Source organism: Lacerta agilis, chromosome 11 (assembly GCF_009819535.1).
Source record: "Lacerta agilis isolate rLacAgi1 chromosome 11, rLacAgi1.pri, whole genome shotgun sequence".
NCBI lineage: Eukaryota > Metazoa > Chordata > Lepidosauria > Squamata > Lacertidae > Lacerta > Lacerta agilis.
In genome coordinates, this window is record NC_046322.1 from 49,475,952 (window position 1) to 49,501,972 (window position 26,021).

The following is a 26,021-nucleotide window of genomic DNA, read 5'->3' on the forward strand; positions in this document are numbered from 1 at the left end:
TATCTTTGCAGAAACTATGTAGATTCTTATTCAACAAGTTTTGATATGCTTAATAATTTCAACTTTATGATTTGTACGGAGGTAAATTACCTACCAAGTCATTATCTCTAGGTTCTTCTCCACATGTGGGCAAATTATTATACTGGCTGGTTTGCAGTTATCTAGTAAGCTATTTTTGTAAATGCATATTTTCATTAGAACATTAAGAACTCAGGTGTGTGATCTTTAGACACAAAGTGCATTTTTTTTATTTGTTAATTAACCCCAGAACTTCACCTCCATCTGAAGAAAACAGTTCAGGCGTCATTATTGATCCAGTGTTTTCTGCACTGGCACAGAACATATTCCCTTCCAACCTTTGTCATATAATGGTCCAACTCCCACCCTACTCATGATGCCCATGAACACACCTTTTTTTAAGGCTGTTAGCATCACAATCCTCAAACTCCATTGGCTTCCCTTAATCTCAATTCAGAGGAAAAGTAGCATATAAATACATTAAATAAAATACTTTCCCCACCTGCTTGGCAGATCACGCAAAGGCCTTTAGGTGATATGGGCTATATATATCTTTTTCTATATGAACTCCGCAACACTCCAACCATTAAAGTAATATTCAGTTGCATTTTTCTCCAGATGTGGGCATGTAGAATTTTTTCCTTAATCAGGGAAAACAATAATCTTATACTGAATGAGTACCTAGCTTGCACAGATTTTTCTTCTTCTTAATGATGAGGCTCCAAAGGTTTCAGGAAAGCCTGCAGCTTCAGCTCAGTGGCAGAGATCAAATCCCTGACCATTGCATTTAGGGAATGACCTGGAGCAAGGCACTACCCGCCTGAGATTTCGTAACTCATTTGTAAAATAGCAACAACTCATTACAGAAGGTTGCTGCGAGGAAAGACATCATGGCACATGGTAAAGGGGGAAAGGCTAAGGGCTTGCTTCAGCTGCAGTAATGCTATACCGAAAGCAGTCAGTACCTAGATGGGAGATGATCCAGGAATCTCCTTATGCCACCTTGACTTCTACAGGACATTAACGTATTGAAGGGATAGAACAATCAGAGCAGCCTTCACGAAATGTCATGCCATCAGCCTCAGTGAGCATGGCCAATGGTTCAAAACTGTTGAAGGTCACCAATTTGGGGAAGCCTGTGTTAGACAATGTGGAAGAACACAAAAAAGATGAGCCGACATGCTTATAACTTTATTGAACAATGATTGCACAAGCTTCTACTGTACTCCACAGTAAAGGTTAAGTGGCTGAAGGTATTGATCATAGTTAGATTTTGAAAATATTTGTTGAGGGTGTTCAAGAGATAGTTGGGGGGGGGCAACATCCTTTCTTCCCACCTTCTTAACCTGGAGGCCAACCCATCTGACGGCCACCGAGGACATGGAGATGCACATGGTAGACAGACTGGCCGCCATCTGGCCCTTCGTTCACCACCATTCGGTATCCCCTCGTCAAGCCTAATTCAGCTGCACATTTCTTGCCCACAATCATTAAGTGTCCGAGAAGCTGGGAAAAGGAAAAGGAAAACACACCAATAATTCAGATTTTATGGAGCAGCTAAAGTCAAAGAGTTCAGTTGGAAAAGTTCACACATACACTGTCACCAGGAGTTTCAGATATTCAACATCCCTCAGATGGACGTCAATTCACTCCTTTTCAAGTGCTGCCTAAAGTGGGACTCACAAATCTTGTCTCTAGCTAGAAACAGAATCTTCAAAGTTCACAAACAGGTTGATCTAGCAGCCCCTAATGTTTTGTGTTTTTCCACACCCTTCTTGAGAAGTTCCTGAATCACTCCTGGGGCTCATTTGTTGTTCAAAATAATGAAAAAAGAACTTCAGCCAAGACTTTGTGTATAAATAAATCTATAAATACACATTTCAAGAGCTAATTTTTCAGAGACTCATCTAGTTAAGTTTTCAAAGATTTCAGGGTAGCTATCTAACTGCCATGTGTCCTGCTAGTCAAGCTAATAATCTAAGATACTGTGGACGCAAAAGCAAAGTTACACTAACACTAACATTCTTTGCTGTTAGTTTATGATGCAAAGGAGCCAGAGAGGAGGATATGCTTCAAAACGTTAACCTAAGCACTGAAGAAATGTGTAATAACCATTTCCCTATTTTATTATTCTTGCTGGAATGTTGGCGTTAGTTGTCCAAACCTTTCATGTCATTGCCATGGCAATAAAACATCATGCAGTCCACCATTCTGAGCCACATAAAACACATTTTAATACCATTTTGTTTTCTATTAACCATTTCAAATCAATTTCACAACTGCATCAATTGTCAAATTCACAACTTGGGTTGCAGAAATGAGTTCTCACATTTCAGCATATGAAAGCGAGTTTTATCTAACTCTTCTCTTTCCTGGCATGCACTGGATAGTTGTATAGTGCCAACAAACTATACCTGGAAAATGGGAAAAACATTTACATTATAGGACCTCATATCAGGGTGGAGCTGTGGTCTAAACCACAGAGTCTAGGGCTTGCTGATCAGAAGGTTGGCGGTTTGAATCCCCACGACGGGGTGAGCTCCCATTGCCTGGTCCCAGCTCCTGCCCACCTGGCAGTTCAAAAGCACATCAAAGTGCAGGTAGATAAATAGGTACCGCTCCGGCGGGAAGGTAAACGGTGTTTCCGTGTGCTGCTCTGGTTCGCCAGAAGCGGCTTAGTCATGCTAGCCACATGACCCGGAGGCTGTACGCCGGCTCCCTCAGCCAGTAAAGCGAGATGAGCGCCGCAACCCCGGAGTCGTCCACGAATGGACCTAATGGTCAGGGGTCCCTTTACCTTTACCTCATATCAGAGTGATTGACATTTCATGTCTCCTGACTTTTGTTTATTAAAATACAGCGATGCAAGCTTGTCCAATATAAATGGATTTTACACTTACAGATTGACCACAAGGACATAATCGGATTTTTTTAAAATTCCTAATTATTTAACTCAAAACACACAGTAAGATTTTATTTCTTGCATTTATTTTTGCATTTCTATTTCACCTTTCCCTTCGTGGAGCTCAAGATGGCATACATGTGCCTTCTTCTGCCATAATATCCTCACAAGAGGCTCTGAAGTAGGTTAGGCTGAGAATTGGTGACTGACCTAGGACACCTAGTGAGCTTCATGTCTGAATGCAGATTTGAACCCAAACACCCCCAAGCACTACACTACATTTCCTCAGAATGGGTTCAAGGCAGAGACGAGGAACTTCTCTCAGCATAGACAATTGTCAGGAATGATGGGAGGTGTAAGTCCAACATCTCAAAGGGGCACAGGTTCCGTAGCTATCTATTCCTAATTTCAGGAACTTCAAGGTACACCCGAGGATAATTTCTGATGCAATAGAGTTATCCCATGAGCAAACATATATGGTAATTCTGAAGGTAACATCAGAAATTAATTCACTACCTAATTTCTGCAATGAAAGCATGGTAGGACAGATATGCAAACAAATAAAAATAAATAAAAATAGAGCAAACTATATTCCACAGAGCACCAGGAAGATGCAACCTCTGTTGTGGTTCTTATACGCAACACAAGAGCAAAAACGGTGTGAGGCATGCAACAGAATTGTTTTAGGATTTGTTTTGAAAGCTTGTAATGGAAAGCAAGATAAGAGCAGCATTTATTCTTAGCTTTACTGAAAAGTCAAAAAGCAGAACACCACTTAAAAGCCTTTGTGCAATACTTACAGCTTCATCAGAATCTTGCGCTTGAGATACCTGAGCAATAGGCTTCTTGGGAACTACTAGGAAATGGGTTGGAGCTTGTGGGGAAACGTCGTGGAATGCAAGGCACTGCAGGGGAGAGGAACGAGAGAGAGAGAGAGAGAGAGAGAGAGAGAGAATCAAATTTTTTAGACACCATTCTTTTAAAAGCCAAGGATAAGACACATGCAATATTTTTTTCCAAGCAATTTTAATTCTTCCCATAACTAGAAACTACAGTAATTTTTACTAGAACATAGTTTTACGGAGTCTCTGGTGCTCATTTTATGGGACTGGAGTCTCTTTGCAAGGCAGCAGAACAGACTTACCCGGTAGCCTCTTTAATGGTGACATAAGCACTTGATTTCCAGAAATACTGTAGGCTAAATGGAGCTCTGGTTTCTAGTTTCACACCATCATTAATTACTATTACAGCTGGCAAGGATGGAGATCCTAACTCTCAGTGCTTTTTCTAGGGGTACTCAAGGGCACTCAGAACTGGCACTTTTTCCAATTGCTAAAAGTTTGGCACTTACTGTAACAACTTTATGGTATCAGTGAGAGCTGGGCAATATCTGCCCAAGGCTGACACACATTTCCGGGACAGATTTTTTTCCAGACTCATCTATTTGAGTTTTCAAAGACTTCAGGGTAGCTATGTAACTGCCATGTGTCCTCCTAGTGAACCTAATAATTTAAGATGCAAAAACAGTTACATCAACACTTAGTTTCCTTTTTCAAGTATCACATTATTTGTTGTTAGTTTATGATGCAAAAGAGTCAAAAAGGAGGATATGCTTCAAAATGTTAACCTAGGCAATGAAGAAATATGTAGTACCCATTTCCCTATTTTATTGTTGCTGCAACGTTGGCATTAGTTCTCCAAACCTTTCATGCCATTGCCAGGAGGATTTTAATATCAACGTATTCATCTCCCATCCCATTAACTTTGCACAAGGGTAATAAAACATCATGCAGTCCACCATTCTGAGCCACATAATACACATTTTAATACCATCTCGCTATTAACCATTTCAAATCAATTTCACGTAGCTTTGACAACTGCATCAATTGTAACATGACTCGGGTTGCAGAGATGAGTTGTCACATCTCAGTAGGTGAAAAAGAATTTTATGTAACACTCCTTTTTTGGCTTGCAACTATTATTATTGCTGCTGTTGTTGAAAGCGAATTTTATTTAACTCCCCTCTTTTCTTGCATGCAATTATTGTTGTTGTTGTTCATTTGTACCTTGCCCATCCGACTGGGCTGCTTCAGCCACTCTGGGTAAACTGCATCAATTTTAAGATTCACGACTGAGGTTGCAGAGATTAGTTCTCACATTTAAGCAGATGAAGGCGAGTTTTATCTAACTCTCCTCTTTTCTGGCATCCAATTATTATTGTTGCTGTGGTTTATTCAGTGCCGGATTTGCGTATAAGTTAAACAAGCTATAGCTTAGGGCGCCAGTCACTTGGGGGCCCCAAAAAAATTGAAGGAAAAAAAAACTGGACGTACATTTCCAAATATAAGATAAAAACAAATAAAACCTAAATACAGCAACAATGTTTTGTGTTGTGTAGGCTCCTATATTGTTATGTGCAAATGTCTTTAGATTAGGTCCATAAATTACCATATTGCATATATTCAAAACAAAAAACAATGACAACTTGATGTTAACAATGGACAGCTGGACATATAAAGGGTCCCATTACCTTCAGTAGCTTAGGGCCTCATCAAACCTAAATCTGGCCCTGGGTTTATTTGTACCTTGCCCATCGGACTGGGTTGCTCCAGCCACTCTGGGCGGCTCCCAGCATATATAAAAACATAGTAAAACACTTTTTTAATTGCACATTTTACCAGCCTATATATAAAAACATAGTAAAGCACTTTTTAAATTACACATTTTAATACCATCTCATTTTCTGCTAACCATTCCATTAAATCTGAGACCTTCGTTTAAGGAGCCTTTTGGCGCCTAGCTTATATATCTGAGTTTCGAACAATGCGGACGGAGCCGCAGTCCACCAGCTTCGAGGGAGGGCCTATGGCCGGGCCCAGCGAAGGTCTCCCTCAGCCGCTGGCCGTTCGCGGTGCTGACAGGCCCCGCCGGGGTCTCAGCTCAGCTCAGCCCGTCCCGCCCTCCGTTGTCCTCACCTTCTCGTCCTCGAAGATGATCTTCGCCGGGATCTCTTTGCGGATGATCTTCCCGAAGATGGTGTCCCCTCCCGGCTGCGCCACCTGCGCTTTGCTGATCTCGTCAGCCATCGCGAACCGCCGCCTCACGCGACCCTCTCGCTCGCTCGCCCCGAAGTCCGTATCCCGACTCCACCCACTCCGGTTCCATCCAACCAATGATAGACCTTCACGAGGCTAGCCGACCGCTCGCAAAGAGTCACGCCGGGGTCTTATTGGATCGCCCTCCCGCCCGTCACTTTCTTCCCGCCTTTCGCGCCGTTTTCTAACTACGCGTCAATCAGGACGCGTGCTCGCGGGAAAGGGGCGGGGATAAAGGAGCCACGAGCCGATAAAGGGAGCCGAGGTCCGCATTGATCGCTCTAGTAGCCTTTTTCTTCTCCGTCGTTCGTTCTTCCCCCTTCTAGCGCGCAGCTCTATGGCTTTAACCCTTCGCTTTCCAGGTAGGACTGTTGCTAATTACATGTTGCCGCTTTGTAAAGGCGCCTCAGTCGAAACTGAGACAACAGCTAATGGAGAGGCACATGGTCCCCATGAAACATCTACCCCGGATTCAGATTTTGGGACTGGGGAAAGGGGCCTGGATATTCCTCCAATAGAGAGTAATGCTTATCTAGGGGAAAGGGGCCCCACTGCTTTCTGCTTCGTTCAAATCAGCTTCAAGGCAAGTTGAGAAAAAGAACGAGCTCCTCCTGGCTGCATTTTAAAGCCAATAATGGGTACACAAGCCAGAAGCAGTTAGCTAAAGACTGTGCTTATCTTTGGTCGCAGGCTGCGTCTCCCTTGGGGTGAGCATCACAAAAAAGGAAGACAGTAAAGTCTGCATATGCTAGCACCTATGTAAGTGTAGAAATTATTATTATTATTAAATGCAACACATCTCCGTTGGGTGGGAAAGGTTATGACCGTGTGACTCGCTGTCGGGCTGCTGTCCAGGTGCTGACCGGCAAGTCCGAGGCCCCTGCTCTCCCTTCTGACGGTTTCTTTAACTCTTGGGAGTCCCATAGACTGCAAAAAAAATCAAACATATCCATCCTTAAAGAAATCAGCCCAGAGTGCTAACTGGAAGGGCAGATCCTGAAGTTGAGGCTCCAGTACTTTGGAGACTCCCTGGAAAAGACCCTGATGTTGGGAAAGATGGAGGGCACAAGGAGAAGGGGACGACAGAGGATGAGATGGTTGGACAGTGTTCTGGAAGCGACTGGTATGAGTTTGGCCAAACTGCAGGAGGCAGTGGAGGATAGGGGTGCCTGGCGTGCTCTGGTCCATGGGGTCACGAAGAGTCGGACACGACTGAACGACTGAACAACAAATGTGTCGGAAAGCTCTGCAAATAGACATCACCTCTAGGCCCTCTGGAAAGCAGGACCTAGAGCCATGCTGCTGTTTCCAGAGTTCTGATCCTCCTAAACACCACAAGGCCGCTGGCAACAACTTCTACCTTGTACAGTACTGTACATCAACCAAACGCGATTTTTTTTTTAAGCAAACCAACCCCACCCTAAGTCTCCAGGGATTCCCGCAATCCGAGGTAGCGCCGAACAGTCTATTTTTCTAGCTCTATGGCTCCCGCGCCGCGCGCGGTCGCTTGGAAGAGGATCTGAGGGTGGGGTCCGTCCTCAAGGGGAGACGCTTCCTATTGGCTCGCGGGGAAGCGGCAGCGTGCGTGAGTGGGCGTGGCTTCGCCTCTACCTTCAAAGCGTTGGTTGCTGAGCTTGTTTGCTGCTGCTGCTGCTGCTGCTCTTGCGATGAGAAGCCGGGAGGTAAATATCCCCCTTGCAATCACGTGACCTGTCACATGATCCCCCCTTGCATTGCCCAGTCTGAGGTGGGGGGCTGGTTTGAGAGCCCTGCAGAGCTGGGCTTGGGAGTGGGGGTCCCATTGGGGAGCTGGGGGACCGTGCACATAGGAACCAACTCCTAGGGGCAGGCGTCCCTCCAACCCCCAAATATATATATATATTTGAGGAGGCTACCCCACCCCCCAAAAAATAGTTGATGGGAATTCCCAAATCGTGTGTTGTGCTATGTCAGGTGATTGATTATGTGGGGCGGGGCTCCCCCCCCAATATGTATTTTATTCCAAGTTGTCATCCCTAGCAGTGGAGATGGGCGTAGCCAGGATTTATGTTGCTGCCTGTCCTGTATAATACAGAATTCTCCATTATTTCAATGTAAAATGCTACATCCTGCATTGATACAGGTTGTCCTGTATTTAAGGAATTCTCTCTCCCCTCTATTTCTGCCAAGTTAGGGATCCTCTCCAAACACATGTGTGAAACGTCTTGTACAGTGAAACCTCAGTTGCTGAACACCTCCGTAGTCTAACATTTCGGCTACCGAACGTCGAAAACCCGGAAGTAAGTGTTCTGGTTTTCAAACGATTTTCGGAAGCCGAATGTCCGACGCGGCAGACAAGCGGCTTCCGATTGGCTCTTCCAATTGCAAGAGCCAGTCAGAAGCCGCACCTCGGAAGTCAAATGTTTCGGAAGTTGAACGTCCTTCCACAACGGATTACGTTTGACTTCCGAGGTTTGACTATATTTAAGCTCTGGGTTGCTAAGCACAGACAGATTTACAATTTCATGGGTATGCGCATGCATGCACGATAAATTCCGGAGGGGCCATCCTGTTAGACTGCAATAGATTGTAATGGATTGCTTTGAAGTCACTTCAGGACCAAATGGGAGGAGGGGGAATCGCCCCCAACCACCCTGCCCTGTATTTTGCCAAAACAAAGGTGGCAACCCTCCCAGTGAGAATTGTGGGTGGGAAGAGCAATGCTGCACTCAGTGTTTTTGCTTGCGGGCTTCCAGAACAGAGTGCTGGAACCTGGTTAGGTCCTTCATCAGATCCAAAAGGGCTCTTCATATTATTATTATTTTTTTTCTGCCAGATACTGATTACACCTTCCTTTCTGCTGATGGCCTCTTTTAGATGGAAATGCATTTTTTAGTGTGCCAAAGTGGAGAAGTACGCACCATGTCTATGCACCTGTGGCCATGTATCAACCAAGTAGTTTATATTGTACTGCACTCTTAGGGATCCATGTTGTAACTTTGAGGAAGAGCGGCAAGAAACAGCACACCATCACTGATCTTGCACTGATCTAGCAATGTAGGGTGAACAGGCTCCTGCTGAGGACAACGCAAAAACAGAAAACCCATAATACTCTGTTGAATTTTCAGGTCTTGAAGCTTTTCAAAACTTTGCACAGAACGAGACAACACGTTTTCAAAAACGATACTAGAGCCCTAGAAGGTAATTTTTTTGTTGTTTTCTTGGCACTAAGAGCCCTTCTTTGGGCACCTTCTTGACTTTATTGTGGCGTATGCTTTTGCAGGTTTTACTACAAGAGGCAAACATGACTACTCTCTAAAAGTTTGCGTTCTTGGGGTGTTTGCCAGACTAATAGATTTGCAAATAACCCTGCAAAAGTTCATTGTCATGTCAAAATTTATAATAACTTGTTAGAAGCTGGAGGAGGGGGCTTCCATTCTCGGGCACTTTTTTAATTTTTATGCTGGATTCAGAGGAAGGTGTTGTGTCACTCTCTAAAACAGCCCACTTGTCAACATGCAGTTTATCGCTGCCATTGGCAAGTAGAATTACAAGACAGTTGTGATTTCTTCTGTGACAAACACTCTGATCCAGCTTGAAGTTAGTCACATTATTCCTTCCCTTTGGACTTCCAGGAATACTCTTCGAGACTATGATGGTGTGACAGATTTAGCTGATGCATGGTGTAAATAATAGAAGGGAAGTTTATTTGAATGAAATGCATTTAAATACACAGGAATGTAAGTTGCTCCAGTATTAATGGAATAACTTAGGCCCGCTATACATACAGTAATTTACCTGGCTGAGGAACTTGGGGCATGTGAGACTCAAACTTACTTATACTTAGCAGCACAGGGAAGGGCTAGAGCTCAGCGATAGACCATCTGCTTTGCATGCAGAAGGATCCAGTTCAATCCCCAACATATCCTGGTAGGGCTGGAAATGTCCCTTCTGAAACCCTAGACAGCTCCTTCCAGTTAATGAAGAAAACACTGAACTAGAATAACTGATGGTCAAGTTATTACTATAGCATGATTTTAATATAGTATGTACCGGCATGTAATGAAGCAATGTTAGTGAGTCTTCCATATATGCAGAACTGTTTTCTTCTGAAGCCTTGCCTACCAAGAGCATCTTGTCATATTGCTGCAAAACATTCTTATTTAAGCGACAACAGTACCATAAGAGGTTGTGGTATATTAGCATACTGCTGTATATCTGCATGATGATGTCTGACTAACAATTGATACACAGTTTTTGTCACTAGCAATTTTATTACACATTTTAAATGGTGCGAGATAGAAACAAACTAGCATATTCTTAAACCGGTACATTCTGCAAAGACTGATTAAATTTGGTTGGTTATAGTTGCGTGAATTGCATCATGTAATGGAATTTGTAGCTAGATTTAAACCTGTACACTGAAGAGCAGCATTTGAGTTTCTCGAAACGCATCACGGTACCCTGTATTATCGTTAGTCGGTTGGGGAAATGAACCAGCTTTTTACCCCAATCCTAGTGCATGCAAATATGACTCTGGTAACAGAATTATGGGTTTTTGCATGAGGCTTTTGTTTCACGGGGTGGAATTAAGTCTGTGACTGCAATGGTATGTTACAGGTTTGCATATTGTTAGCAGATAAAAGTAGTATCTGTAAAGGACAAAATGTATTCTGGTAACAGAATTATGGATTTTTGCATGAGGTTTTTGTTTCACAGGGTGGAATCAAGTCTGTGACTGCAATGGTATGTTACAGGTTTGCATATTGTTAGCAGATAAAAGTAGTATCTGTAAAGGACAAAATGTAGAGAAATTAACATTTCCCTTATTTCCCCTTTATCCAGCTGCAAGACTTAAGATAAATGAAGAATTCAAAAATAATAAAGATGAGACTTCTTCTGAAAAAATAGCTGAGGTACTTTAATAGAAATCCCTTCCAGCCCACTGCAAGCTTAAATTGGCTTAACTGTCACAGGTACCCCTTTTTGACCACCTCTCCATTTCCAAGCTCTTTAATGCACTAATTATAATTTTGGGGATTTCTAGCAGATAATTCTGAGCGACTTCATAAAACTTTATTTTTGCCACCACTAGGGGATACACTTGTATGTTGGAACTCTTCATTTTTTTCTCTCCAACCGTTGATGCCCGTGTGTTTTGCTCCCAGGTGGCGCTGTGGGTTAAACCACAGAGTCTAGGGCTTGCTGATCAGAAGGTCGGCGGTTCGAATCCCTGCCACGGGGTGAGCTCCCGTTGCTTGGTCCCAGCTCCTGCCCACCTAGCAGTTCGAAAGCACGTCAAAGTGCAAGTAGATAAATAGGTACCGCTCTGGCGGGAAGGTAAACGGTGTTTCCGTGCACTGCTCTGGTTTCACCAGAAGCGGCTTAGTCATGCTGGCCACATGACCCGGAAAAACTGTCTGCGGACAAACGCCGGCTCCCTCGGCCTATAGAAGCGAGATGAGTGCCACAACCCCAGAGTCGGACATGACTGGACCTGATGGCCAGGTGTCCCTTTACCTTTTTACGGGAGCAAGGGACAGCTGCACCAAAAAAAACAAAGCTAAATCACTTACAAACTCTCCTTTGGGTCATGAAACACATTTCTAAATAACTTACTACTTCAATTATGAGCTGAATTATATTGAAACATTAACCATAGGTGTTCTGTTTTGCCACCTGCAGAGGGCGAGTGAATAAGCCTTTGTGGTTCCCATTCAGGAAAGATTTTCCATTCATTGAATTATTTCTTTACAAAGGCTTCCATTTATAAATGTACACCAATTATGGGAATTCGGAAAGAAGCGCTCTTAAGAGTTCTTGGGGGGTGGGGTGGCAGTTAAAATAAACCTAAATCAGCCTCTACAGTAATTTGCATGCAAAACTAGGACAGGTACTCTCATACAAACACAAGATGGGTACAATGATACCTTGCGCTGAACAAATGTTCATGAGTCCACTTGCAGAATCTGGAGCAATGGAAGAGATCCCTTTTTGTAAGTTCCCCTCCCTACCCAGTAACAGCTGTGTTTAAACCAATTCATCATAGATTTTTGTGCTTTCTACAGATGTGACCAAGGCAGCTCAAAACCAGCCCTCCCAGGGTTTTGTTTTTTTTAATCCGATAACGTTGAGACCATATCAGGGTTTTTTTCCCGGGGGGGGGGGATGTGATCACTAAAATGTTAAGGTTGGGAACAGAAGAGCAAGGAGAAAGAACCCATGCTTGAATTTTCTATGGTGATTCTTTCAGTCATTATATAAAGGTGCTTTTAGGGACCCACTTAATTTTCTTTCTTTTCTTTTTTTTTATAAAATTATCTATTTGATTTTTCAAATTAGAGTTTTACAGAGGTATATCAAACATAAATCATAAAAACAAGATTCCAAGGAATCTCCTGGACTTCCCCCCTCCCCTTTATGGGTCCTATTATTAATCATTTCCTCCTGCATCTTTTATGATGATCCAGATCTTAATTTTCATCTTACTCTGCAACCTCCCACCCCAGCTCCATATTTGCAGGTAGCTCTTTGGATTTGAAGCGCAACATGTCTGCCACACCATTATAATTTCCACGAGCTTGATAAAATTACAAGTCTGGCTGCTTGGAAGTAAAATAAACTATTTTTTGTGCCCGGACACTAAACAGTATAATTCACCTGCAGGCATCAGAGTTGATCATGTTGCCCACAACATTTTTTTTTTTTTTTGCCTAGCAGTAGAACTGCATCTTACACACAGTGTGGTGTGGTTTGCTTGTTTTTCTAATAGTAAGTGAGGGCTGCACAGTCGTACCTCCATTTACATAACCCTCTGGTTACATAAACTGTGGGATGCACGCACGGCAAACCCGGAAGTATTTTACCGGGTTTCGCCGCATGTGCAGAAGCGGTCCTCAGGTTGCGGAAACCTCGGGATCCAACCAGACCTCCAGAACAGATCCCATCCGCAGCCGGAGGTACCACTGTACTGCTTTACGAGTTCCTGTACACGGATAATTTGATAAAATTAAAGTTACGTGCACTCTTAAAAACATATGCCTCTGTGTGTATTATAACTGTATATTGCATGACCATTACAGAGAGCTGCTAGCAGATTATTAAGGGAGTTAATTGGAAGTGGGCCTTTTTGTCTAATCTAAAATGGATGTTATGAATTATTGTTCCCAAATGTGGAGCTGCCTAAAAGTCTGTTGCCAATTCTGAAAAATCAGTATTCCTTTTATTGACATTTGAAATCTTAACAGTAGTCCTCTTTTGAAGGCTTAACAGATGAAAGGAGCTGTAGAATTATAAGCGATTTGGTACTTTGTACTCAACAAGCATAGGGGATGTCTTCCAAAAATAATGCTGTGGCATTCAATCAATTCTCTTTTTCCCCTCCCCTTTTATGAACAGCTTGTGAAAATAGGTTCAGATGTAGAACTTATACTCAGAACGTCTGTCCTTCAAGGTGTTCATGTGGATTCCAACCATCTACGTAAGTAAATAATCTTTTAAGTTGGAAAGTTGTAAGTGCTTCATGTCTGCTTTAACACTGAACACTGCTACTTCCTCTTGGGTAAAGGTAAAGGTATCCCTGACCGTTAGGTCCAGTCACAGACGACTCTGGGGTTGCGGCGCTCATCTTGCTCTATAGGCCGAGGGAGCTGGCGTTTGTCCGCAGACAGCTTTTGGGTCATGTGGCCAGCATGACTCAGCCGCTTCTGACGAACCAGAGCAGCGCACAGAAACACCGTTTACCTTCCCACTAGAGTGGTACCTATTTATCTACTTGCACTTTGACGTGCTTTCGAACTGCTAGGTGGACCGGAGCTTGGACCGAGCTAGGGGAGCTCACCCTGTCACAGGGATTCGAACCGCCAACCTTCTGATCGGCAAGCCCTAGGCTCAGTGGTTTAGACCACAGCGCCACCTGCATCCCGCATCCTCTTTGATACATAGCATTAAATGCGTTCAGAATTTTGCTAACCTTTCAAATGATGAAACCAGGTTTCAGGTTGTGCCAGGTTTGTTTGGAATGAGCATGCGGTACCATTAATTGCTCAGAAAAACAATGCTGGTTCTGAAATTTAGTGAGTTTCTGAATAACGTTTAAAAGAAGCAGTAGATCTTGGGAGAACTACCAAAATAACTTTGAAATTATCTTCTACTTCCACAGGAAGAGTGCTTGGGTTTTCTTAGTTCTGTCTGTAATTGCTCTTATTTACATAGTTTGTACAGTGGTATCTTGGTTCTCAAACTTAATCCATTTTGGAAGTCCGTTCCAAAACCAAGGCGCGCTTACCCATAGAAAGTAATGCGAAATGGATTAATCCGTTCCAGACTTTTAAAACAACCCTAAAACAGCAATTTAACATGAATTTTATTATCTAACGAGACCATTGATCCATAAAATGAAAGCAATAAATAACGTACTGCAATCACACAATCAATCAATCAATCAATCAATCAGTCGCTGAACTGGGTTCCACACAGTCACAAAAACAAAAACAATGAGCTTCAAAAACAAAAACAGACCTCAAAATAAATAGCAAAAACAGACAGAACTCAGCGTAACACTCAAAACAGAAGTGTGGCACTCAAAATGGAGCATGTTCAACATCCGAAAAATGTTCACAAACTGGAACACTTACTTCTGGCTTTGCAGTGTTTGGGTTCCAAGTTGTTTGAGTACCAAAGTGTTTGAGTACCACTGTATATATGTATTTTTCAATTTATCTATTTTGTTATCTGGGGTAGGGCATTGCTGTTTTTCTTGATATTGACAGTTGTTATAATTTTCCCACTAATATCTTAATCTAACAGTGGATCAGGTCCAAGGTAGCTCAAGCAGGTGTTCACTCACACAACAAGGTTTGTCCTCCTTGCCCTATTTTACCCCCAAAATCTGCTCTAGAGGATTGGGAGACCCTCTGGAACAGATCTGAGGAGTGTGCAGGGCACTCAGGGATAAAGAGAAACTGGTGTTCCCATTGCACAAGTGGGTGGACATCATAGGATGCTACCCAATGTGTTGCGTTCATCTGAAAGACATATCAAAAACTTGTATATAAAAGAAGAATGCATGTATTTGCTGTGGATTTCTAGCCTCTGCTTTACAAGGAACGTGAGATATGTAAAAACATATTGCATTTTAAAATAGAAATTATCATGTTTACAAGGAAACAGCCCTATCAACTTAAATCCAAATCGACACAAATTCGGTTTTCAGTTCTTCACCTGCAGATTTTCAACAACACCTTTGCACTGGCAGGTAATAGCATTTCAAACTAATACAGGCCAAGAGAGCAAAACTGAGCCTCTCATCATGCTTCAAACTGCCACTTTGTAATTGCAAGTCTTACTGAGTAGATGCAAGTCAGTTCACTGTTGCACCAGTACAAAGGTAAAAGGTAAAGGACCCCTGGATGGTTAAGTCCAGTCAAAGACACTTTTGTTGTGGCACTCATCTCACTTTCAGGCCAAGGGAGCCGGCGTTTGTCCACAGACAGCTTTCTGGGTTACGTGGACAGCATGACTTAACCACTTCTGGCGCAACGAAACACCGTGACAGAAGCCAGTGCACACAGGCCGTTTACCTTCCCGCTGCAGCAGTACCTATTTATCTACTTGCACTGGCGTGCTTTCAAACTGCTAGGTTTCCAGAAGCTGGGACAGAGCGACGGGAGCTCAACCCGTTGCGGGGATTCAAACTGCCGAAGAGGCTCAGTGGTTTAGACCACAGCACTCTGGTTTGGGAGAGAGAAAGAGAAAGTATACATTATCAGTTGGTGTTGCCCTAGGGCATGCTGCTATCCAGATTAACTCAAAATTATTCATGCTTTTCTGTATTTGGGGAAATGGCCCTTTTCTGCTTCGACCATCATGAGCCCTATCCTCCTAGAATGAGAATGATAGTGGAGAAGAGTTTATTCCCTGACGACTGAGAAATAGCTTGCACACATATGTAGGGACATGTATGCTGTGCAATTGTGGCAGCATGGCAGCCTCACAGAAGCTCAATGGCCTGGGGCTGATCTGTGTTGGGGATGGGAGACTGCTCAGGACCCCTGTGCACCCAGTCTTGAATTTTGTCATCAAAATCAACACTTGAGGTATTCACTCTGCTAGCAAGCTTTTTGTCTCTTGGTTTTTGATTGTGGCTTTCTAAGTGGCTCTACTTGCCCAGTTCTTCACAATATCAACTAAATGGATATGTCGGTCAGCAGCCATTTAACGTATTGGACAGAAATGCGGAGGAAGTCCAGGACTCTGTTCAGTCCTGAAACTCCCTGAAAGGTTTTAGAAGCCTCTGCCGCTGAGCGTAACCGGATCTTACCTCACTGGGCAGTGGCAAGGATAAAACAGTGTTCTGAGATCCTTGAAGAGAGAGTGGGATTCAGATCAACTAACAGTGGGGGGGGAACAGTACGCAAACTGGCCTTTTCTCAAAAACAGGAATAGGATTTCCTTAGCTGTAAATGGGATCAGAGTGTTTTGCATCAGCAAGGGAGAAGAAAAGAGTAAGCAAGAATGACTGGAGGAAGTCGCATAATATTTCCCGTTTCTCCAAACCTCTCATTGCTTCCCACCCGCCTTTCTCAAGTGCCTGCTCTGGTATTTTTCCCTCTTCCCTGCCTTCTCTCCCATCTCCTTGGCAACCGGCGACATTCGCTTCATTTCTACACCCCTCCCAACTGCCTACTCCCATATAAGGCTCAGTACAACCCATTATTCCTCTTGTCCATCTTTGCCTTCCCCCACATCCCTTTAAAAAGCAAGACGAAAACCTGGACTGAAGATGCAGGGAGGTTGCAACTCAGCTCGGCAAACGGGTCCTGCCACGCTGCATGAACGCGAAGAGTCTTCCATATAGAACCGGAATCTTTAATATCAGAGCGTAGGCAGCTGCCTTATGCCTCTTATTTCCACATACGGGGTACATTTGTTCGTTGCGTAAAAAAGCAATGCTGCACCTCTGGGCCCGCGACCATAGCAAATCTTCCTTCTCGCATCGTGACATCTATACCTTTAAAATTAGTCTTGCCGACAGCCCTGTTCAGGGGACAGGATACACAGTGGTGCTGCTGGATTACGATACCACCCATGCTGAAATGATTAAGTATCCCGAAATCCATCTGATTCACCATTTGGCTGCATGCAGTTGCCTTTCTGAAGACGTTCTCTCCTCCATGTAAGCTGTTCCTACAAAAGCGGGAATCCATTGCGACCGGTCTAGCTATGGGTGTCTGTCATGGCCCACGTGGCACATAAAACTTCGGAAACTCTTCTGCAGAGTCACGTCCACCAAGTCTCATAGTGTCTACTCCAGGAGCTATTAGGATGCGGGTGGTGTTGTGGTCTAAACCAGGGGTCAGCAAACCTCTTCAGCAGGGGGCCAGTCCACTGTCCCTCAGACCTTGTGGGGGGCCGGACTATATTGGGGGGGGGGGATGAATGAATTCCTATGCCCCACAAATAACCCAGAGATGCATTTTAAATGAAAGGGCACATCCTACTCATATAAAAAAAATGCTGGTTCTCGGACCGTCCGCGGGCTGCATTTAGAAGGCGATTGGGCCGGATCCCTGGGCCTTAGTTTGCCTACCCATGGTCTAAACCATGGAGCCTCTTGAGCTTGTCAATAGGAAGGTTGGCGGTTCAAATCCCCAGGGTGAGCTCCCGTTGCTCTGTCCCAGGTCCTGCCAACCTAGCAGTTTGAAAGCATACCAATGCAAGTAGATAAATAGGTACCACTGCAGCAGGAAGGTAAATATTTCTGTGCGCTCTGGTTTCCATCGCGGTGCTCCGTTGCGCCAGAAGTGGTTTAGTCATGCTGGCCACATGACCTGGAAAACTGTCTGTGGACAAATGCCTGCTCCCTCAGCCTGAAAATGAGATGAGCACCGCACCCCAGTCACCTTTGACTGGACTTAACTGTTCAGGGGTCCTTTACCTTACAGGGACGTGGGTGGCACTGTGGGTTAAACCACAGAGCCTAGGGCTTGCCAATCAGGTCGGAGGTTCGAATCCCCACGACGGGGTGAGCTCCCGTTGCTCGGTCCCAGCGTCTGCCAACCTAGCAGTTCAAAAGCACGTCAAAGTGCAAGTAGATAAATAGGTGCCGCTCGGGCGGGAAGGTAAACGGCGTTTCCGTGTGCTGCTCTGGTTCGCCAGAAGCGGCTTTGTCATGCTGACCACATGACCCGGAAGCTGTACACCGGCTCCCTCGGCCAGTAAAGCGAGATGAGTGCCGCAACCCCAGAGTCATCTGCGACTGGACCTAATGGTCAGGGGTCCCTTTACCTTTACCTTTTTTTACTCCAGGAGCTATCGGCATGGCCCACGCAGGTCCACATGAACCCATATATGCCTTTCCTGGCACTCAGATCCCCTACCTACATTGAAATTAGGTTTGCAAGAAGCAGTATATTGCAGTTAACGTAATAGACTGTGATGTGTGCTTGGCTGCAGGGTGTGAACAGTTTCTCCAGTTTGCAAGTGTGCCCACAGGTTCAGTAAAAGTTGGCAACCCCTAGAGTAGACAATACTGGTCAAGGTGGATCAATGGTTTGATAGTAGGCTCCCCAGGGTTTCAGGCAGGCTTCTCCCATCATCTGATAACAGACCCTTTCCTTTTGCTGGTGATGCCAAAAAAAACGAAGCTGGGATCTTCTGTGTGCCATTGACGGACTTTGCTACTGATCTGTAGCCCCTTCCCTATTCCCTTGGTCCTAACAGGGATATCTGGGCCTTCTGATTTGTGCATGCTACCCGTAGGCTAAATGCTGGTACAAAGGAGGTGTATATTAGGGCAGCAGCCTTTGTCAGATTAGGTTAAATAGCCTAGAGACCGTCCCTCGAGGGGGTGCTTAAGGTGCCAGATGGTCAGAGACAAGGGCAGATAAAGGACAACGCAGTCAAGCAAAATAAACTGGCTGCCTTTCTCTCTTGCCCTCCTCCTGCCCCCCCCCCACCTTTAAGAAAACTGCAGGTAAGTTGACAGAAAACCTCCCTGTATAATGGAGCACTTGATTTAAATCAGACATAGGCAAACTCCGGCCCTTCAGATGCTTGGGACTACAATTCCCATCATCCCTGACCACTGGTCCTGTTAGCTAGGGATGATGGGAGTTGTAGTCGCGAACATCTGGAGGGCGCCCGAGTTTGCCTATGCCTGATTTAAATGCAAGGCACTTGTTCAATAATGCTAAAATTTGTTTTTCTTTGGCCACGCTTAATCGGCACACACTGCCAGAGTAATAAGTTGGCCAAGTCCTTACTAATTATACTTATTGCTGTGGCACAAATGTATGGATGCTTCTAACGCACAAGATATAAGTATATATCCACTCTGCAAATGCCATTAAGAAAAAGAAAGTTGCTATAGTTCGACAAACAGCTGATCTCCCTTTGTAAAGACCGTATGAACTCTTACAGGTAACCCTTTTCTCTTCTAGTGCTTGTACCAAGAAAAGAGCTGCTGCTGGAGAACGTGCCTTTCAGCGATACACCGAAACAAAAGTCATGAATTGGGGAGAATAAAGTTTTGTGGTAATTGTTAACTGTAGTGTGACTTGCATATTGAGATTTCTTTCCTGTGGAACCTCCAGCCCATGGGCCTAATCAGGTCCAGCATGTGTCCCAGTAGGTGACATCATCTGTGACATTATCTGTGACATCAGGTGAGAGGCAGAGGTGACAAAACTCTCTCATCATATGATTGGCGGTGAGAACAAGCCAGCTAAGATTCTCTATGCAGGGGAACCGTGCAGCCAGCCAATCACTGAAGAGCTAACCAAGAACCGCCCCTATCTCTGTACCCCCTCCAAATGACATTTCCATTTAAATTTTAGTATCTGTGTGAACAGATGGTTGAGAAAGACTTGTTCTAAATTCTTCTCAATGTCTACAGCAGGTGGTGCTCTTCCATATTTATATTCAGGGAATGAATTCTGAAATGAATTCAGAACCGCTTTCTCTATATATTTATACCTAGTAGTAAGTAGCTGCCTTTAACTCAAAAGGTTTGGAAACATTTTATTAAACGAGCTGGTCCATCTGTGTTCACAGAAGCTTACTTCCAAGAAAGGGTAAATAAGATTGCAGGCTTAAATTTAATTTCATTTCACTTTTAATTTGTATACACAAGCTGAAGAAACAACAAAATAAACAGCCGAGGTCAAACACATAATAACAATCTGATCCAGTGCAAAAAAAAAAAGTCACAGTAACTTTAAAATAAACAATTTATATCAAATAAAGCAATATTCGGTAATCCATTAGAATGTAATAGTAAACAGTAAAAGTGGCATAACTATCAGCAAATAATAACTGAACTGTTTACACTTGTCAGTTACATTAAAGAGTTACTAAGCTATCATCAATAAAAATAACAGCACAAAATATCACAGAACATACAAAACCATATGAAAGGATCAAATTGGGAAACAAGGACACACAACTTACCAAATTATTTTAAAGCCCTCTTCATTCCTTTGCAGGCACATGGTGCCCTTTTTGTTTTTAGCTCTTAATCTCTATCTGTACATAACGGCGTAATTGAAGCCCCATAGACTATTATTTGTGTCGCTTGTGTCTTTGAGCATTGAGAGGTATTTGCTGGGAAAGTGATAGAGGATTCTGTCCCCATGAATGGGGAACCTGTGGCTCTCCAGATGTGGCAGTCCCAGTCATCCTGACCAAGGGCCAGGAATAGTGGGAGTTCCAGTCCAGCAACATCCCAGAGGGCCACAGGTTCTCCATGCTTGATTCTGAAGGATCCCAGCAACATACATTCTCTTTTCCTCAACCCTATATAGAAGAAGAAGAAGAGTTTGGATTTGACATCCCGCTTTATCACTACCCGAAGGAATTCCAAAGCGGCTAACATTCTCCTTTCCCTTCCTCCCCCACAACAAACACTCTGTGAGGTGAGTGGGGCTGAGAGACTTCAAAGAAGTGTGACTAGCCCAAGGTCACCCAGCAGCTGCATGTGGAGGAGGGGAGACGCAAACCCGGTTCACCAGATTACGAGTCTACCGCACTTAACCACTACACCTCACTGGTTCTCGCCACACTGGTTATATAGAATATATAACGTGGGTTGACTTGCTCAGCCTTTTTGCCCAGTGCTTCCCAAATGCCCAACAACTGGCTGATTGTTGCCCATTTGGGAAGCTGTGTGCAAGAGTTTTTGCAGTGCCTACGCAACTTCTTTGAGCCAAGCCCCACTTTTACGTGGCCCAGAGGTGGTCATGGCTCCCCCGAGACAACTCATGGGTACAATGGGGAGGCCAAATTTGGCCCCTGGGCTGGAGGTTCCCCAACCCTAGCCTAACCTTTGTTAGCGAAAGAAGCTTGGGCGTGAAACCCTTAATTTGAAAGGTACTTTTTGGCTATAAGGAGAGAAGATATCCCAAGGAAGCTTCAGCATAGAAGTTCATTATGTTCCATATTTTTCATATTTCAAGGCCTGAATTTCCATATTTTATATCTGGGTTTCTTGTGTGGGTTTTTCGTACTGGCATCTGTCAGTTTGCTGAAATATGTGCTATAGGGGAAGAGCTCTCTGCAGGAGTTTGCAGTGGACTAATCTAAAACAAGATTAAGATATTTTAGCCTGTGCCTTTGTTACTGCATTTAACGTCTACTATTCTGTCACCACCTCATCTTCTTAAAAACGGTGTATTATAATAATAGCCCCGTGGAGGCGAAAAAAAGGCTGATATGTTGATATGTGCTTGCTACGCACACAAACACACACTCGCTTGTGGTTAATGTGATTTGCCTTGAAGAATGTGCATAAAACCAACCATTGTGCTGAATCATTGGACTGGAGAACGTGCACAAAAGAACAGCATAAATTTTGATTTCCCATATTAGCCAAGCTTAAAAGGTTGGGTATTTCATGTAGGGCATTTCATACATTGCTTGATCATTCAGCCTATTATTTTTGGGGGCAATGTATACCTTTACTTACTGAGGTGTGAAACTCTCACGTCTTTCAACATTAATTGGAAGTTATGCGTGTTGATGTGCCCAATTCCCTATTTTTGCTTCTTATACGTGCTCATTATTCTTCCTTTCTGGTGAATGTGCACAATAACAGACCATCGTGCCCATTCTTCAGTCAACTTGTATTAACCCCAGCTTTGCCCTGGGGCAACGGGGACAGCCACTGTTGCATATGCTTATAAACCTGATCCCCAGACTTTAAAGATACCATATCTGGCCATTAGACCATCCTCTTTCAGAATTTTACCTCATAAATCCATATTTTCACCCCAAAGATCAAATATGAAATTTTATCGAACTCTCTCTCTGAAGAATTTCCCCTGTTAAGGAGATGTGTCACATTTCAGCCAAGGTCTAAGTTTTGAAGTAAAAATGGAAATGTCATAAAATCTAATTTAAAACACACATAAAATGCTGGATTCTAAGTTATTAAAAGTGTGCCATCCTTATCAGTGAATCTTATTGGGCTCCTATAATCACTTTAAGTAGAACTTCGATTTCATGGTGTGCAGTTTGCTCTTCTAGCTGGGAGGCAAAACTGTGTGTATTATTAATTGTTATTATTATTCCCATGGATCTGACCCACAATGCACCTTTTTATGTTTTCTGACTTTGGTCTTGCTTGATTGTTTGCATATTATAGTTCTCTATATAGCACAGTCTATATCCATATAAAATCACCAGTGTTTTCTAGGAGTAGAGCAGAGAGTGATTCAGTCATTGGAAGACACTAGTTAATAGCATCATTTTTTCAATGCACTCATTAAATGATTGGTTAGAACAATCTGTGCTCTTGCTTATTTTTCAATCAAATTTGAGCAGTTTTATCTTTTAATAGCAACTGCCAAAAATACCGTAGTGTTCTTGTTCTTGGCGTGTCTACTGAGAGACCAATGAAAATTCACAAGGTGTTTTTTTTAAAAAAACAAACAAACTATGAGTTACCTAGTACTGATTTAATGAACAATTAAGTTCAGCTTCCCTTAGTCTTGGCTCTGAGGACAAATACCGCAGCACCTTTTAAAATAACACTTCAATATGCATGAGTTTTCAATCCTGCAATTTTTCCCATTTTGAAAAATGCTGGATTGCTGTCAACTGCATGAAGCCGAAGTGCATTGGTTTGCATTGTATTAGAGTTGTAAATAAGGCAATTTAATTCTTAGTACTGGCAGTTCCTTACACTTCCTTTGTAAATAGGAGAAAGATATTGGCACTGGAAAACTAAAAATAAGGCCAACCAACCTTTGCAGGAAGAGCAGGAACTTTATCTTTCACTACATGGGATGACTCTTTCCGAAAGATTTCCTATTTCTTAGCATAAAAGCAATTCACTCTGTTATGATGAATGGGAAATGCATAGTCATGAATGCAATTACGCATCTGTGTAACCTTATTGCAGATAAACGGAAATTAATGGGCGACATCCAATGATATCCACCCTTTTCTGCAATGCAACAACCAAATCTTTTTTAGGAAGGGCATGCCACATTGTCACAATCTAGGCATGACATCTGAGAATGCATTAGGTTCAACACTTAATTACATCTGTGGGTTCTACAGACATTCCTGTATCATCCAGGTATTGAATATTGCCTGCTTGGCTCCATTGTGAAATATGTCTACCAGCGCCATCTGGTACGCAGGCTGAGACCCTACCTGCCCGCAGACTGTCTTACCAGAGTGGTGCATAATCTGGTTATCTCCCACTTGGATTACTGCAATGCGCTCTACGTAGGGCTACCTTAGAAGGTGACCCGGAAACTACAACTAATCCAGAATGCGGCAGCTAGACTGGTGACTGGGCGTGGCCGCCGAGACCACATAACACCAGTCTTGAAAGACCTACATTGGCTCCCAGTATGTTTCTGGGCACAATTCAAAGTGTTGGTGCTGACCTTTCAAGCCCTAAATAGCCTCTGTCCAGTATAACTGAAGGAGCGTCTCCACCCCCATTGTTCAGCCCGGACACTGAGGTCCTGCGCCGAGGGCCTTCTGGCGGTTCTCTCACGACAAGAAGTGAGGTTACAGGGAACCAGCCAGAGGGCCTTCTCGGTGGTGGCGCCCGCCCTGTGGAGCGCCCTCCCATCAGTTGTCAAGGAAATAAGCAACTATCTGACTTTTAGAAGACATCAGAAGGCAGCCCTATTTAGGGAAATTTTTAATGTCTGATGTTTTATTGTTTTTAGTATTCTGTTGGGAGCTGCCCAGAGTGGCTGGGGAAACCCAGCCTGATGGGCGGAGTATAAATAAATTGTTGTTACGTTCCATTTTTCATCCACTTCATTCCTCTATATGGAGTACACTCGTTCACTTTCTAACACTCATTTGGAACAGAACAGGGAAATGTCACTGTTTTCAGGATTATTTGCACCCCTAAATTCTTCAGTAAAAGCATCTAAGGCAGCAAATGCAGTCGTATGTAAAGGATCACTGTAGGCCCTGCTTGAAAAAATAGCCAGTTTAAGCTTTGTCTTCGAAAGCTCCTGAAATTTCCACTGCAAGTCAGTCTTCTCTTGTTCACTTATCCAGGGAGTGGGTGTTACTGTGGTCTAAACCACTGAGTCTCTTGGGCTTGCCGATCAGAAGGTTGGCGGTTTGAATCCCTGCGACAGGGTGAGCTGCCGTTGCTCTGTCCCAGCTCCTGCCAACCTGTCAGCTTGGAAGCATGCCAGTGGGTTTGAGCCCCACATTTGGCAAAAGATTCCTGCATTGTAAGGGATTGAGTTAGATGACCCTTATGGTCCCTCCCACACTAGATTCCCTGATTCTCTGATTCCATGAACCCAATATCCCCCCTCCCATGGGTTCCATCTATTCATGAATATTAACCTTCCACACATCACATTTGTGCACATGCAAACACCATTCTGCCTCAACCACATTTGAAACCTCCCATTTACTCACACAAACATATACCAGCCGACACCCACAAACATCAGTCTGTTTTAGCCTTGTAGCCACCAACATCTGCCAGCTTCTCTTAGGTCCATCATGAGACATCCGCCAGCTTCCAATCATGGATACCAGCAGCCTTCAAGCAAGCAAACTTGCCTGATTATCGCTCCATAGCATCCCACTGCCAGAGGATTGCCTCCTTCTATTCCCCAGTTTGCCTCCTCCAAGTGGAAGAAACCTGGGCAGTGCTGAATGTCACATCCATTTGCCAGGTGTGTCCTGCTTGAAACAGAAAAGGGCTTTCCCCTTGGCCTGCCTTTATATCCACTCAGTTGCCAAGTGCTTTTGTGACATCACAAGAAACCCACAGCCAATGGCAACAGCTGGGGAAGCATAATCTTCATTGCTTTGAGCCTCACAACGGCGGGTGGACCTATCAGTGATTGTGTACTTGTTTATTTGGGACATGGGTGGTGCTGTGGTCTCTAAACCACCGAGCCTTTGGAGCTTCCCAATAAGAAGGTTGGTGGTTCGAATCCTCGCGACGGGGTGAGCTCCCGTTGCTCTGTCCCAGCTCTTGCCAACCTAGCAGTTTGAAGGCATGCCATTGCAAGGAGATAAATAGGTACTGCTGCAGCGGGAAGGTAAACTGTATTTCCGTGCGCTCTGGCTTCCATCACGGTGTCCTGTTGTGCTGGAAGCAGTTTAGCCCTGCTGGCCACATGACCCGGAAAGCTGTCTGCCAACAAACACTGGCTCCCTTGGCCTGAAGCAAGATGAGCAACGCAACCCTATAGACAATTTTGACTGGATTTAATCATCCAGGGGTCCTTTTCATTTCTTTTCTTTTAACTCCAGGAAGTGGTATTCACATTTAGCCATCATGAGTAGCGACTACCCTAGTATCCATTTTGGTAACCCCCTGCTACAAGGCTCAGGAACTTAAGACCCTGTATTCTGCTATTTCAGACCAATGGTTCGTCTAGCACAGAATTGTCTATACTGAATAGCAGGGGCATGGCAGGATTTCCGAGAAGGCTTTATCTCTGGTTGTACCTGATGATGGTAGGGATTGAACCTGCAAAACCGATGCTCTACCACTGAGCTCTGGCATACTTTGGGTCTCTTGG

The 26,021-nt window shown here is 43.9% G+C and overlaps 2 protein-coding genes across 2 annotated transcripts; one reads left to right on the forward strand and one right to left on the reverse strand.

Annotated features, from left to right (window-relative positions):
* Positions 1-1,343: 1,343 nt before the first annotated feature.
* Positions 1,344-6,064, reverse strand: HINT1 (histidine triad nucleotide binding protein 1). The gene is made up of 3 exons (XM_033164430.1): positions 5,896-6,064; positions 3,721-3,825; positions 1,344-1,524 (listed from the first exon to the last, which is right to left on the reverse strand). The coding sequence occupies exons 1-3, from the start codon at positions 6,004-6,006 to the stop codon at positions 1,360-1,362; spliced, it is 381 nt and encodes a 126-aa protein (XP_033020321.1). The 5' UTR covers positions 6,007-6,064; the 3' UTR covers positions 1,344-1,359.
* Positions 6,065-7,605: 1,541 nt separating this feature from the next.
* Positions 7,606-19,541, forward strand: LYRM7 (LYR motif containing 7). The gene is made up of 5 exons (XM_033164432.1): positions 7,606-7,697; positions 9,123-9,195; positions 10,840-10,910; positions 13,393-13,474; positions 19,437-19,541. Exons 1-5 carry the CDS (start codon positions 7,683-7,685, stop codon positions 19,505-19,507), a joined length of 312 nt encoding a protein of 103 aa, XP_033020323.1. The 5' UTR covers positions 7,606-7,682; the 3' UTR covers positions 19,508-19,541.
* Positions 19,542-26,021: the final 6,480 nt, after the last annotated feature.